This window comes from Thalia democratica, unplaced genomic scaffold (genome assembly GCF_965202585.1).
Source record: "Thalia democratica unplaced genomic scaffold, ktThaDemo2.hap1.1 HAP1_SCAFFOLD_80, whole genome shotgun sequence".
Classification (NCBI taxonomy): domain Eukaryota; kingdom Metazoa; phylum Chordata; class Thaliacea; order Salpida; family Salpidae; genus Thalia; species Thalia democratica.
In genome coordinates this window covers 78792-94640 of record NW_028139256.1, presented here as the reverse complement: position 1 = coordinate 94640, position 15849 = coordinate 78792, and the positions used below count along the sequence as shown (strand labels likewise).

Here is a 15849-nt window from a genome sequence, read left to right as displayed (position 1 = left end):
TTAACAACTCATAAATTTTTTTATTACCTGACAACACTTTCCGCTTGTTCTTCTTATTGTATATTTAAAATATTTTTTTTTTATTTATTACCTGACAACACTTTCCGCTTGTTCTTCCTTGCGAGTCGACCTCCATCTTGCTGGCGGCGTTTGAGTCTCCTTTCTCCTCCGACGTCACTCCGACGTCGTCCGTCTGCATCGTGACGTCATCCGCGTCCACCGATGACGACTTCGCGCTGGTTATGACGTCACTGTCCGTTTTGTCGGTGGTGGTGACCTGCATCGGCTGCACTTCCATACTGCTGTTGTGTAATTTAGTTTTATATACTGAGTATGGTGATATAAAATTGTTGGATATTAAAAAAGTTGGTGTTTCTCGGAAAAAAACCTAAAGTTGTTTGTTGTGTATTTGTGAACTTTATTTCAACATCTCAAGTGTTAACCATATAATAGAAGGATTAAAATTAGTATATCAAGTTTTGGATTTAAAGTTTTTGTCTAAAGTAGAGAATTCTGGTATCTACTTGGATTGATAAGTAGTAAATTATATTCAATTATATAGACTTTCGTTAAAATTGTTCAAAGTTTGACAACCAATTAGTTATAATCTGACTCTTACCTAGACTCATTATCTTGCTTCATTTCATCAGATTTTTCCACAATAGTTTCTTCCGTTTTCATTGGCTCTTCTTTTGTTTCCTCCGTTTTCATTGGCTCTTCTTTCGTTTGCTCGTTTTTCATTGGCTCGTCTTTTTCTACTGCTGAAATAACACAAGTTGAGTTGATTGAATTTTGAACAATTGATTGAAAAGCATCTTAAATGTGTTGATCAAGGAAAATACCACTAAAAATGTATTAAGCATAGCAAAAGAAGAAAAAAACCTTCAACTATTTCTTTTCTACAAACAACCTAATTTTTAGAGCAGTAATATGCTTCGTTCAATTATATATATTATAATAATAAAACAAACTCGTTTTTTACTTAAAATTAATAAACAAATCAATCAACTCACAGTAATTTTGAGCTCTTTCAGGTAATTTTCTTCAGCTGTTTCAGTGGGCTTGTCACTGAGAGAAAATTATATTGATTATTATTGTTTAAATATCATAACAAATTATAGTTTCTTCAAATTAATTTAATAACTGCTTACTAAGTTTTTCTATTAGTGATAAAACTTAATATTAACTGAGTTTTTAATTGTCTCAGTTTCAATTTTTTATTTTCAACGACTCTTCAGAGTTCAATACTATTTTAAACTTGATTAAAGTACAGAATAAAAAACCAATACATCAACTTTATTACATAATTAAAATATAAAAAAAAACCTGCTCATATCATCAAAATTTGCCCATCCTTCATCTGAAGGTTTTTCTTCTGTCTGTTATTCAAATTAAATTAAACAATTACTTATATGTTACATAATAAAACTTTTTACCGCCTAAAGTAAGTAATGCTGAAAGTTTAAAAAAACTAAATATTTTTATGCTGAAGCAACTGAATTTTACGTAAATTAAAATAATAAAACATATTACCAACTAACACATTAAAGTTTGATTGATTACCGAATTAAGTTATTTTTTCAAAAATCTTTTTTATCATTATCGAACCAACACTCTCAAGTAAAACAATATAATGATAATAATGCATACTTTATGTATTAATAAATTTATTAAATATTCAACTAACTTTTTTATCATTATCAAACCAGGGTGTTTCAGTGGGATGGGGTGTTGTTTGGTGTTCAGGTTTTTCTGAAAAAATATCTATTATTTATTTCATAAAACATAAGTGTTTACAAACCTAAAGTAGTTAACATCATATAATGAGCAACATTTAATTTTACAGTACATTTAAAACAAAAACATCCTAAAAAAAATTTAAACAAACCACAAAGTAATTTAGATTGTTTGTAAATGCAACGCCTAATTCTTACAATATTTACTAAAAACATAAGATCCTAAAATATTAATTAATTAAAAATCAAATATACTTAAATATTGTGTTTATGTTATTTATCATAACATTATTAATGTCAATTCAACTTTACCTTCCGTGCTCTTGTTAGCGGCGTCAGTAGTATTGTCACCGGCAGAAGTTGTATTGTCACTAGCTTCATTTGTAGTGGCAACCTCCATTTTGTCGACTTCGAAAGTTTCCTCGCCAGTGGGCTGCGCTTCGTCCGTTGACTTCCGGCTGTGACGTCATAATTAAATGTATATATGATGACGTCATTGTAAGATGGTAACAATGTTTTGAAGATGTTTTTATGATGATGGAAAATGGCAGTAAAAAATCTAGGTTCAAACCACAAAAGATTTTGGACTGATAATTAACTGAAAGTAAAACAGCAAAATATAATCATGTTACAAATATGTATATGGAAAACAAAGGTTTATCTGTGTAATTTCATATGTTGCAAGCGATAAATTTAGAAAAACTTAAGTGCTCATAGTACAAATAATTATTAACTATATTTTTTTTAACAAAGTTGTGGTTTGTTTTTCTAATATATGTTTATTGTAAAATATATGGACCTTTAACTTTATCAGAGAAAAGTTCCATTCTTTTTTTTTGGAAGAAAAAAAGGGCATTTATTTGCTTAGTTGTAAAAAGACTTGAACAAATTTTGAAACCCATGTTAAGTTTTTATAGTAATTGTAAAAGTTTTCAGTTAAAAAAACAACAAGAACAAAGGTTGATTGTGGCAAACAAAGTGTTTAATACGTCATAATCAAGAATTTGTAGGCATTATGACGTGTTAGTAGTTAATTATTAAGCCGCCACTATTCAACAAATCACAAGTTGCTTGATTATGACAACATAATCAGTTATTTTGGTATTGAAACATAAAAAATACAAACTAACTTAGAATAACAATTTATGTGGCCAAACTAGTCTGTTTTACGAAAAAGTAATAATACTATACATATATATATATACAAGAAACTTTATAATAACTGTTTCATTAATCAAATCATTTAATCTCATGTTAAAACATAAAAAACTGAAAAAATGACAACATTGGCAAAGAAAAAAAAATATAAGGGACAAAAAATCTATTTTTAGCAGCAAGTTGTTATGACCAGCACACTTTTTTTTTTAAATAAAAAATAAAAAATTAGCATTTCATCAAGTTTAATTTTTCATTCATGTTTAGAAATTTTATTGATAAAACTCAAAAGTTTGTTTACGGCAAAAACAAAAAGGATTTTTTTACAATCGGTTGCTTTTCTCTTTACTTTTAATGACATTTATTTCTTGCTGTTTGGACGCGGAACTAATGTCACATGAACTGAATAAAATAAATATAGTTTTAAATAAATATTATAAATAAAATGTGACATTTAGAAAAATAATGTAAATAAAGTGTGACGTTTAAATAAACAACATAAGTGTTTACAGATTGTTGAAAAAAATCCATATTATTAATTTTATTGTTTGAAAAATTTATGCAAGTTTTAATAATAGTTTAAAATATTCTTTCTAAATATTTTTAAACATTAATCAATATAATTATATTACTACTTAGGTAACAGATAATTTAAAAATATTTGCTACTAATTTTTTTTAAATATTGATGTAAGTTTAAACTTTTTTATGAGTACTTGAAGTTTAAAAAAATAACAATTTAAAATATTCTTTTAATTATATTTTACTACTTAGATAACAAGTGATTTGAAAATTAAAAAATTTCATTTAATATGAGAAATTTCCTATTAAAGCTGTTTACAAAATTTTATTGATTTTTATTGGTGATAAAATACTTGTGAAAGCATTCAATTTATCAAAATTCAAACCAAACTCAACAAACCAAAATTTAAATTTTCGCATTTTAATTCGTTTCTCATTGCTTAGCTATTTATACAAGCAAATTTCAAAGATATTAACTTTATAAAGCGATTCAACAAGGTTAAAATTATGAGGCTTACAATTTACATGAGTGTTTCTGAACGTACAGTTTACACTTGCACTAATAAGAAATTTTTAAACTTTAGTTTAGAAAAAATTATTTTATCGAAAACAGACCAATGAACTTTTTCTTGTTTCCTCGTAGTCACATTTAATGTTGTAATGAATACTACAACTACGTAATCCATTTACTTTATTTAATCTATTTACTTTTGCACAATTACTTTTAAAATATACAATCGAAAAAGTTCCAACATTTACTTTTTATTTCCCACGGCAGTTTTAACTTTATGAATTTTTAAAGGAAGAGAAAACTTGAAATATATTTTTCTACATTAGAATCACCAAACATTACAGTATTTTAACTAAACAAAGAAAAAAATTTCATTATTTAATAGAACAAACCTATTATGAACATTAGAATCATAAAATGTTTCTGTATTTTTGTATTATAAATACAGTTTAAATACTTTTAATAAAACAAACCTGTTTTCTGCATTAGAATCACCGAAAATTCCAGTATTTTCCTCTCCACTATTGTTGGGCCAGTCCTCATCTAAATACATTTCAAAATCTTCTTAAAGTACAAAATTTTGTTGTTAATATTTTATTTTTAATTTAAAGGCTTCTCGTTATACAGTATTACCTCAATATGTTTTTTTTATATTTTCATGTTTTTTTTCAGAAAGTTTAATGAAGAGTATTTAGAAAAATTATTAAATTCAAGGTAACACTTATTGACTTTTTACTCTATAATAAAAACTTTAAACAATAAAAACTTTTACTTCAGTTTTCTAACGTATTTAGCTAAAATATTTTTAAAAAATTAAACTTTAAAAACAATATTTATTTAAGGAGAATAAAAACAACTTAAATAATACTACTTTAGTAAGCTTCATTACAATAGCTACAAATTTAAAGTAGCAACATCAATTATTAATAAAATGCTTTTAAAACTTTAAAAATTAATAAAATAAGCTCAAGTAACTTGGAATTCATTTTAAAAATTTACAAATATGTATATCTATTTAAAAAAATTATTGTTTGTCATTATTCCTGAATAAAAAAAGTAAATTACACGCCATTGTAACTTTTACTAGGTATTAATTTATAAACGTATCTAAAAAACAACCCAGGTATGTAAAATTGGGTACAAGATTTCAACTGCTTGAAATGTTTCAACATTTTTGTAACACTTATTATAATCTAAAACTAATTAAAAATGCCCAATGCAATTTCAGTTATATCCATTTTTCAGTTATATTTTTCAAAACTTTCAAACCTAATTTTACTACTGAACATGTGAAATTTGTTAAAATTCCAAGTTTTTTTTTTAATTTCTCAAATTCCAGGTTTTGCCAGGTTTTTTTGCCTAAATTGCCAAATTCCAGGTTTCCAGGTAAAGTGGCAACCCTGTATTTTATCACACAAACCGTCATCGACGTTTTCGAACATGGAGTCGCTGTCGTCGATGTTGGGTATTTGCGAAGTGCAGTATTTCTCAAACTGTATTCTGCTTTCCTGTATGAGAAAGTCAATTGTTTTATCGGCGCCCTTTTGCAAAAATCAATGATTATGACTTTTACAAACTTTATAAAATTTAAAACGTTGATTTTTAAACGATAATTAAACTTTTAAAAAATGTAGAACATTATTTTTTTTAAACAATTGTTATTTTAACACTTGTGGTACCATATTACAGTTATAAGCAAACCAAACTTTATTACTAAATTTTTTAATCTTTAACAGTTTAGAAATTAAAACTAATTAATGAGAAAACTCAAAAAAACAAATAAATAACTAACAACGTCAGTATCTGTCTTGATGTCGAAATTAACTTGATTTATTTTGCTGAACCTGCATAAATCATCCCTTTTATATCAAAATAAAAAATATATCATCTTAAAAATTATAATAGTATAATTTCAGAAATAACCCCTTATAGTAGAAATAGATTATTTACACTAATTATAAGTACAAACCAATAAAAAAAGTTTTCTAAATCATTACATATAACATCAATTAATGCATCACTTACAAAAGAATATAGAAGATATTTTCTCATAAAAAAGGTCAAGTTTAAACTAAGTGCTTCTTATAAAAACTCTACGTTGATCAAACTCTACATTAGTTGTAGTAGCTAACAAACAAAAAAATTCAATACTAGTGAGATGTTAACGTAAAGTTCACAGCGAAAACTATTAATGTGTTAGCTGTGTACTACTTTAATTTAACTTCATTTCTATTTTTTACGCATTATAATTGCAATATTCTTTTGTTTTTACAGCGCAAGTAGAACAAATGTATAAGTTTTCTAAACAAAATGTCATACAACTTTTTCAATTTTAAGTTATTAAATTAATTAAAATTATATAAGCATTTTAGAAGTATGATGTAAACGACTATTACACAACTGAGTTAAAAATGAAACTGTATTCAGTTTCATTTTAATAGACATTTGTCTATAAAATTTAGTGACTAATTATTTTTACATGAAACGTTATACTGACAAATGTATATTTGTAAAAAATATGTTTGAAACATACATAAAATCTAATATAAAATATATGGTATAGCATCTTATAAATCTGAAAAATCAAGAAATAGTTTACATAAAAGAAAACTTTAAGAGCAACTCATGCTTGTCAATTGCAGGTGTAAAAGGACTGGTTAACCATACCTCTAAATACAGGCGGTTAATCGAGGTTGAGCGCAATATTTAATTAACTCACCTAATAATAGAATTAGGCAGTTTCTAGCAAGATTGTTATTAACAAACATAAACATTTACCAACGTATATTGAGATATAAATAAAAAGAGAGAAAAACGACTTATATGTCGCAACACTATTTAAGGTAAGACATTGTAATCAACATAAATAAACAAAACACCTTTATTAATAAGTTAGTTGAAGAAGAAAATAATTATTTGAAAAATAATATTTTTATAGGGTTATATTATAATACAAATAAACTAAAATAAATAGCTAAACAAAATGATGATATTGATATATAATTAATTAAATTGATACTAAATTTTCTAAATTAACTAAATATAAAAACAATTAATAAGATAAGAAAGTAACTTATCAAGTACTAAGATATTTACTATTATATATATTTAGTTTTAATACAAAAAACAACTAATTTTTGTATTGTTTACCAAGTTTTAACTAAGTTTATAATATACATATATACATACTACATAAAATAACACAACATTATAAACATAAATAACTAGCCACATTGAAACTACTTCTTAAATAAGTTAAAACAAATAAACAATACAAACTAAAAATTAAATAAAATTTAACAAACATAAAACAAACTAACTTATCGTGCTCATCTGCTTCCTGATAGTCTGAGTCGGAGAATCCAAACTGATCAGAAAAATTCGATGTGATTTGTTGGAGTTGGTAGTCATTGAAAGCCTTCAATATAGAAGGAAGTGTTTTAACTCTTAATTCTAATTACTTTGACTTCAATGCTGCGCAGCCAGACACACACACATAACAAGAAAAAAAAAACTTATAACAGAAAAAGGATCAGGCAATGGTCAGACTTATATAAACATAGTGGAAAATTAAAGATATTGTAACAATTTTTAACCCACAAAAAGATCAGAAATTACGACTTCACAAAACATTTCTCAAGAGAAGTAAGACGCATATAACAAGAAAAAAAATCAAAAAAAAAAGATCACACACTTTCTAGACTTTTTAATTTATAATGAAAATTGAAGATATTGCAACAGATTCTAACCCACAAAAAGATTAGAAAACTCCATAAAATATTTTATAAAGAACATGAATCCAGTCAGAGAACTGAAAAACAATGAGACAAGACGATAAATTGTAAATGAATACAGACTTGTTGTTAACATCCAAAGACAACATAAAGCTTTTTAGGAATATCCAGCTTAAATTTTTACTTAATTTAGCAATAATGCAATGAAAGATAACATTTGTCAAAGATTTAAAAGCAAAACATTATTTACTAGCCCAAATAATACAAAGTTCACAAATTCATAAAAGGTAAAAAAAGATAAAAAATTAAACAGTTTTATATTCAGCTTTTTGACTCAATAGAACTTTATGGGTTTAAGTGACTGAATTAAAAAATCTGATCTATTACAAATAAATTCATTTAATAAAAGCTAAATAAAGTTCTTTGCGTTAGGAAGGTTCAAAGCCTAACAAACATTTTCTGATCAAAAAGTGTTGATAGTTTTTCAATCAGTCAACTAAACTTGTTCAAAGAATGTTGACAGTAGTAGACCAACATAAACCATAATTACACAATCTAAATATTAAGACCTCCTAGAGACTTTCAATATATATATATAAGGTATAATAAAACATAAAAGTAAAATGCAATAATTCTGTTGTATGAATTTCTACATTCAAAATTAGTCTAGTTTTTTAGTTCATGCACATTTTGAATTGTAAAAATTGAACTTTTAGCATGAGACTTGAGGAAACTCTGTAGAATTTAAACCCGGAAAACACCGTTTTATACTTAATTAAATAAATTTAAGTTTTTTTTCTAATTTAGAAGTCTCATAAGTCTTAACTGCACACACAACCTTAAACTGGAGATTAAAATGCATATATAAATGTGTTTTAAAAGATAAAATTATATTGAAAAATACAAGACAATTAAAACTGGTTAAAAAAAAAGTGTACACATGTTTTCTAAACTATCATAAAAAGCAATAGAATAGTTTTAAATTGCTTAAACATTCTGATTTGAAAAAAGTAACAGCTTTCTTCAAAAAAACTCATTAGTCCATCACATAAACTCAATGAAAAATAAATCTTTCCAAAAAATAAAACTTATACACCCTTTTTAGCTACAACTTAGTTTTAAAACTAGCACCAACACACTTATACTTGGAATTAATCATATGAACTCTTTGAAGCAAAATCCTAGTTAGTCATAGAATCAGGCCAGTTAAAAATAAAGTAGCTCAACTTCAATGGTAAAAATTTAAATATGATTACTTTAAATGATGACGATTTTCCCATTAATTAAACATGGTATATTTTTCTAAACATTTTACACTCAGAAATCACAGTACATACTAGCTTGTTTCCTTTTCAATTTTAATGACATTGGATTTGATTACATTGTTCAATTAGTTGAAAAAACAACATTCCAATCAAGTCAGATACTTATTGTGTACAATTAAAATGATAAATAATACAATATAGCCACAGATTTTGCAGTATAAGTAGCTTTTTTTTGTAATTTTGTCAAAAAAACTTTTTATAGTGAAATTATTTTGTATATCAACATAAAACATCAAAATTTCGCTCACCTCAACCAAATATCGACTTCTCACAAAAATTCTGGCCGCAAACAACATTGAAGTTTTATAAAAAGATTTTTATTAAAAGTAGTTTTTAATTAGGGCTTTTTAATGTTTTTGTTGATATTTTTACATATTTTGGCTTATAAAAGAAACAAAAAAGGACATATTTAAATTTAAAAACAAAACATATCTTTAAATATAGTTTTGAAAATCCCTACATATGCAACTTTTTGTAAATTAATATTTTTATAATTTATAAAATATTATTATAAAATCTGTACTTTGTCTTAAGTCTTATAAATTATATAATGACTTCGATTTGAAATGCATTTAAGTAACATAAAAATGTGTAAATAAATGTTTAATTGGTGTACAAACAACTTTATAGCAACTAAATAAACAATACTTTTGTTACCAGTAAGTTGTAAAATTCTAATAAATTTACAAAACATAAATTATATAACTGAGTATTACATAAGAAAACTTAGAAGAACAGATATATATATTTGTAAGTGTTGTATTTACGCTTATGTGATTTTATGAGTCACAGTAACTAATAAAAATTATACTCCCTAGTGATTAAAACGTTAAAACAGCAATAATTATTTCAAAAATTAGAAATTAGTTTTAAAACATACGTGTTTAAAACATACGTGTTTACTGATTTATTATACCAAATAACTTATTCTACAAAAGATTATTAAATCTCATTAAATTTTAACTAAAAATGCAATTTTTTATTGTTTTAAGAACACATTTAAAAACTTTAATTCATTTACTAATAAATAGAGCTTTTTTTAATTTACTACAAGTTATGTATATGTTATTGGTAAAATAAACACAACATACCTGCTGAGCGGAGTCGTACCGGGTGTAATCGTCGTTCTCGGTATCCGACAATATCTTGGGGTTGTGCCCGCCCAAATTGCTCGAGTTTTTCTCGTTTATCTCAGCCAGCGACTCGCCGACAAAATCAGACCACCTGTTCTGCTCATCCTCGGCCATACCTGCGTTGAAACAGTTATAATAAAAACTTCAAATATCGAGTTTTGTTAAAAGTAGGTCAACCATCATAGTTAGTGCAATACTCTATTTTATAAATGGGAAAATAAAATATTGTAAAAATATTATAAAATATCATTATAAAATTTGTTTGGTTTTTTGCTACAACTAAGCCACACACTCCGCCATACATGTGTTGCATTACATGAAATGTAAAAACACAATCCCGTATAAAAAGTACATAAAGTACTTTGCTATTTTGGTACAACTGAATCACAATAACATTTTGAATTGGGTTTTGTAAAATATTTATCTTACAATTTATAAAGATATTAGAAGTCTGTTCTGTTCGTACTCAGTCATTTCTGTTTAGTCATAGTTATAATATATTTAGGTGGAAACAATTTTAAGTTTAAGGTTTAAGGTATTTTGTTACCTTTTTAAAAATGCAAATGGGTGACTGTTTGGTGGTTTGATATATTTACGTTATAGAAAAAAAAACAGAAACTGTTGTATCTTACATGTATTATAAATTATTCTAAAATGTCAGAGCAGATTTATTGCTTAACCAAATTAGTAACTTATTTTATTATACTACTTAGCTAAACATCGGTAATAATTAAAAACAAAAATATATCAATGAAACTTATAATTCAAAAGACTAAATGAAAGATTAGCGGCAAAAATTTTAACAACTACTTGAGGTTTAAGAAAATAATTAAATATTTTCTGATTTTTTTTTCAAATAAAGTTCAAACCACAGGATAAAATCATAATACTTTTAATGAATTTAGTACAACTGTAAAAATATTAAGAGATGAGCTTTAAAGCAGGTAGCTTACAATTTTGTCAAAACGAAGTACGAAAATATAAATTATTCACCACTTATAAATGTAAATAATTTCAGTCATTCATACTAGTTTTTGTTGTGTTAAATGCTTTGTGAATAAAGCACCATTTACAGACCACGATCAATAATGAACATTTTATTTCAGCTACTGGAACAAAAAAGATTCATAAAACAAAACTTTCTGCTTTGTAATACTGTATACAACAAGTAAATAATTTAAAATGTATGAATGACTCATTTTAAGATTTTATTTATAACTATATAAAATAATGAATAAGCTTTTAAAGTGTATGTTAGACCATTATAAACTATCTAAAAACTTAGTCTATAAAACTTTTATATAGAAACTACTAAATTCAAGTCAAATACAAACAAACTTTATGGCAAAGCATAAAAATAATACAATAGTTATTATGTTATAACATAATAAAACTTATTTATATAAACTACTTTCAACGAGAAACTGCTAAGTCAAGTGCTTATATACAAATTTATAAATTCTTCAAACCACTTAAGCATACGGCAAGCCACAATTGAGTATTGCAAGTATTTTAATTTATCTTTATCTCATTGTAAACTTTTGTTATTTTAATGTGGCTTTTTATTATGTTGTATAAATACAAACGAACCTTATTGTAAGTAAAGCATAAAAAATAACATGTTTTATAGTTTCTTAAATAAAAGTACTTTAATTATATGAACCTTTTAATATCTTTTATACAGTTTATACAGTTATTTATCTCAATGTAAATATACTAAGACAGGGTTGCCACTCGTTGTTTTAAAATTTTTCCAGGTTTTCTAAATTTCTTCCAGGTTTTCTAAATTTCTTCCAGGTTTTTGAAAGTACGCATTTTTGGGTCTATTTATAGTTAAGAGTTAAGTTAAACGTAAAAAACTATGTTAAATAGTATAAAAACATTGAAAAGATACTGTTTTTCCAGGTATTTTTTCAAATTTCTCAAGATCCAGGTTTTTCAAGTTTTTTTTGCCTAAATTGTCAAATTCCAGGTTTTTCAAGGTTTTTCTAGGTTTCCAGGTAAAGTGGCAACCCTTTATGTAATATTAAAAGTTTTGTAATTTTAATATAGTTATTTATTATACAATAAAATTACAATATATAAAATTATATAACAAATTATATAATGAACTATATAATCATAATATTAAAATACATACAAACCCTATTTATTGTAAAGCAAAAAAACATAGTTTATTGTTCTTAGATTAGAGAAAAAAACATTTAATTATATAGACCTGTTAATATCTTTTATTTCACTCGCTTTAAACTAGTCAAACGAGATCATCAGTTGAATAAAATCCAATTCAAGTAAAATTTCTCATTTATTAGTTTTACAATTATAATAAACAAACCCCTGATAAAGAGATGTCGTGATTGTCCTTATTTAGTTGATAATTATAACAAATAGTAATTTATAGACACACATATTTATATATATTTATTTTATTCAAAAACACTTACCCCTGATGAACAGATTGACTCTATCGTGGTTGTCCTTATTTAGTTTACAATTAAAACAAATAGTAATTTATAGACATATATTTATATATATATATGTACATTTTATTCAAAAAACAGATTAACTCTGTCGTGATTGTCCTTATTTAGTTTACAATTAAAACAAATAGTAATTTATAGACACATATATACGTATTTATTTATTTTGTTCAAAAACTCTTACCCCTGATGAACAGATTGACCCTGTCGTGGTTGTCTTGGCCCTGCTTCTGGTCGCATATTTGAATGATGTGGTTGCATATGATGGTCAAATGGCCCATGTATCTGTGTTAATCAAAATAATAAATAAATGCAAGTGCAAATACATGTCTTATTTTTATTTTATTGCATATTTATGGTCAGGTGGCCCATGCACCTGTATAAGTGTTGTTCGTATTTTTTATGAAAATTATTTCTTAATTACATTTTTACGTCAGGTGCTTCATGAGCCGTATATGAATACATTAGTTGCTTATTAGTGAACTTTATAAAAAATGAAATGTACAACGTATTACAAATACTGATTGTATTTTTTTTTAATTATTTCCAAATTGTTATTATTAATTAGTTTATTATCATTTTCATTATTTAAATATTATTAAATAATATATATTACTTACACATGATTCATTATTCCATGATTATTTAAAATTTAATTTATACACAAAAAATGTATGCACATATTGTGTGAAATTATTTAACTTTTTTACTTTCTTTAATATTTACACTCACCCTTTTCTCTGTCCCTTTCCTTCAGTTTCGTGGGTCGTGTTGTCGGCCCAAGCGTCCAAGATGCGCTGAATCAGCCGACAATCCTCGAATACCTGCAGTATATATGAATAATTATGGCTTATATTTATTTTCCATAACTTTTTGCGGTTTTTTTTTTTTCAAAGTTTTTAATTACTTTAAGTATTTATTATGTCCAATATGCGCTGGATCAGCTTGCAGTCCTCAAAACCTGCGGAGATTGTTTTTTTTTTCTTACAACACTTGTTTACGTTAATGAGCGTCTATAACATGTATAAAATGGTACAGTATTAGTGTATACTGTGCGTTGGTCTGCAATAATTGAATATGCGAAAACTTTTCAATCAATCGTTTACTTTATAGCTTAGAAATACATCCATTCAACCAGGGCAACACAAACCACCGCGAATGCCTTGAATAATCTGAGTAGTAAACTTGTCAATGCAAGTTGTTATGATAGAAACAAACATGTATTGATTGCTGCCATGAGGTTCAATACAGAAATGATATATTTAACAAAAATCGACGTTTGTGATTTCTATTAAATGACGTCACGAACAGCCTCACATGCAAACCTGACAGGAAAAAATTATTTGTTATTTGTTAATGATGCTTAATTTTGGTTGTCACCATTTAAAGCAGGGATGGACAACGTTACCGGATCCCGCAAAGTATTTGCTAGCTCAAAAACAACTTAAAGAAATTAAAACAAGACTGAACATATTAATAATTGACATTTTTAATCCTTATTTCAATCTTGCTAGAAAGTTGCCGACCCCTGTTTTAAAAAAAAATGAGATCTCATTCATAGTGTTAACGGATTAACTCAGATAAACCAAGTATTAAGTACTATCTTTTAACACTAATCAGTACCGCAACTTTATATACAAAAGTGGAAAACTACAGCTTAAAAAATAAATAATCAAAGTTTTATAAAAGTTTGTAATAGTGTAACGGCGTAAGATTAAAATAAAAAAATCGAAATATTACAAAACTTATTTGTTAGATCATAAAATATCATTAGCAAAAGTATCAATTACTTGTTTATTTTACATATTTACATACTCATAATAATTTTCCTGTTGAGTACTTACTTTGATCACAGCTTAAAGAATAAGCATGAAAAGCTTACCTAAGATGTAAAATTCGGTATGAAAAATAGCATTTAAACACAAAATATTTGGCTCAAAAATCCTGTTGAATGTTTGCTCGTTTTGTTATTTTGACTTTGTTACGCTTAACGTTTAAAGTTGCAGCCGACAAATGTTTGAAGGAACTCAAATTTCAAGGATTTGGTTAACATTAACTTGCCTAGGCAAGTTTACAAATTGTCATACTGCATTGGACTCTATGCATTACTTTTGTAATAACACAATATATTATACGAAAAGTTTTGAGTTAATATTTGTGATCTTTAAACGATGACGTCAATAATCGTCTCAGAGGTTATAATAATTTTTTTTTGTTTTTAAACATAAAATAATAACTTTTATGCAAAAAAAAAGACTTTATTCTTTGGAAGTGTTTCCGTAACATCTATTAACGACATATACGAGTGAGAGTACAGAAAATATACTTTAAATTTACGTGTTTTTTGGAGGCGTAAGGAACATTATAACAAGAAATACATTTTGATGTCAAAAACTAGAAAGAGTTTAGAGGTTTGTAAAGAATGATATAAAAAATTATTAAAAGAACAAAAGAAATAACTTTAAATTAATCACAATCATGACGTCACACAACTGAGATGGGTAAAGGTCAGTTTATTCAATTACTTAGTATATATATATATATAAAATAAGTTTGTTATTTAAACTTAAACACCTTCTACTGAGCCACACTTGAGGGCTTTTAAATAATTTATTAGAAAAACTAAATTTTTTTAAAAATACTGGTACACGTGTTTCATAAGACTAGACGCCTTAATCTTCAGCCAGATAAATTTAAAATAAAATTAAAATATGTTTAGCAAAGTGCTGAGTGCTGATGATTAAGGCGTCTAGTCTTATGAAACACGTGTACCAGCACTTTTAAAAATTTATTTTTCTAATAAATATATATAATAAATGTTATACATCATATTATGACGTCACTAACGTGCGTGAGCAGCGGGGCGTTCTTGCGCATGTCGTCTTCCTTCTCCTCGCACTCCTTCCTTCGGATTGTGACGTCATAGCGGTGCCGTCGAAGTTGGTCAATGATGCGGTGTTGGAGAGAACTGTGTGGAGGCAGTTCACCACCTGAGTGTGCAGGAAATTGTTGTACTCGTACCGGAAGAACAAGTCCTGTGGAGAGAATTATATTTTATATTTAAATAATAATTTATTATATTAAACAGTTATTTTTATATTATTTGTATATTTTATTAAATATTGAGTGTGCAGGAAATTGTTGTATTCGTATTGGAAAAACAGGTCCTGTATTAAGACAATATATCATATTAATGAAAAATTTTATTAAAATTTGTTATTCCAATTATATCTTTAAAAAAAACTAGGTTTTGT

At 26.1% G+C, this 15849-nt stretch overlaps 1 protein-coding gene across 1 annotated transcript in view; it reads right to left on the bottom strand.

Moving 5' to 3' along the window:
* Positions 1-690: 690 nt before the first annotated feature.
* LOC145845556 (serine/threonine-protein phosphatase 6 regulatory subunit 3-like) overlaps positions 691-15849 on the bottom strand; it is a 29450-nt gene continuing 14291 nt past the window's right edge. Inside the window, 14 exon segments of the mRNA XM_082952747.1 lie at positions 691-761; positions 1014-1068; positions 1327-1379; positions 1688-1752; positions 2049-2194; positions 4397-4466; positions 5344-5431; positions 5716-5767; positions 7244-7341; positions 10074-10231; positions 12780-12880; positions 13328-13419; positions 15443-15504; positions 15507-15630. Coding sequence (XP_082808873.1) covers positions 756-761; positions 1014-1068; positions 1327-1379; positions 1688-1752; positions 2049-2194; positions 4397-4466; positions 5344-5431; positions 5716-5767; positions 7244-7341; positions 10074-10231; positions 12780-12880; positions 13328-13419; positions 15443-15504; positions 15507-15630 — 1170 coding nt within the window. The 3' untranslated portion in view covers positions 691-755.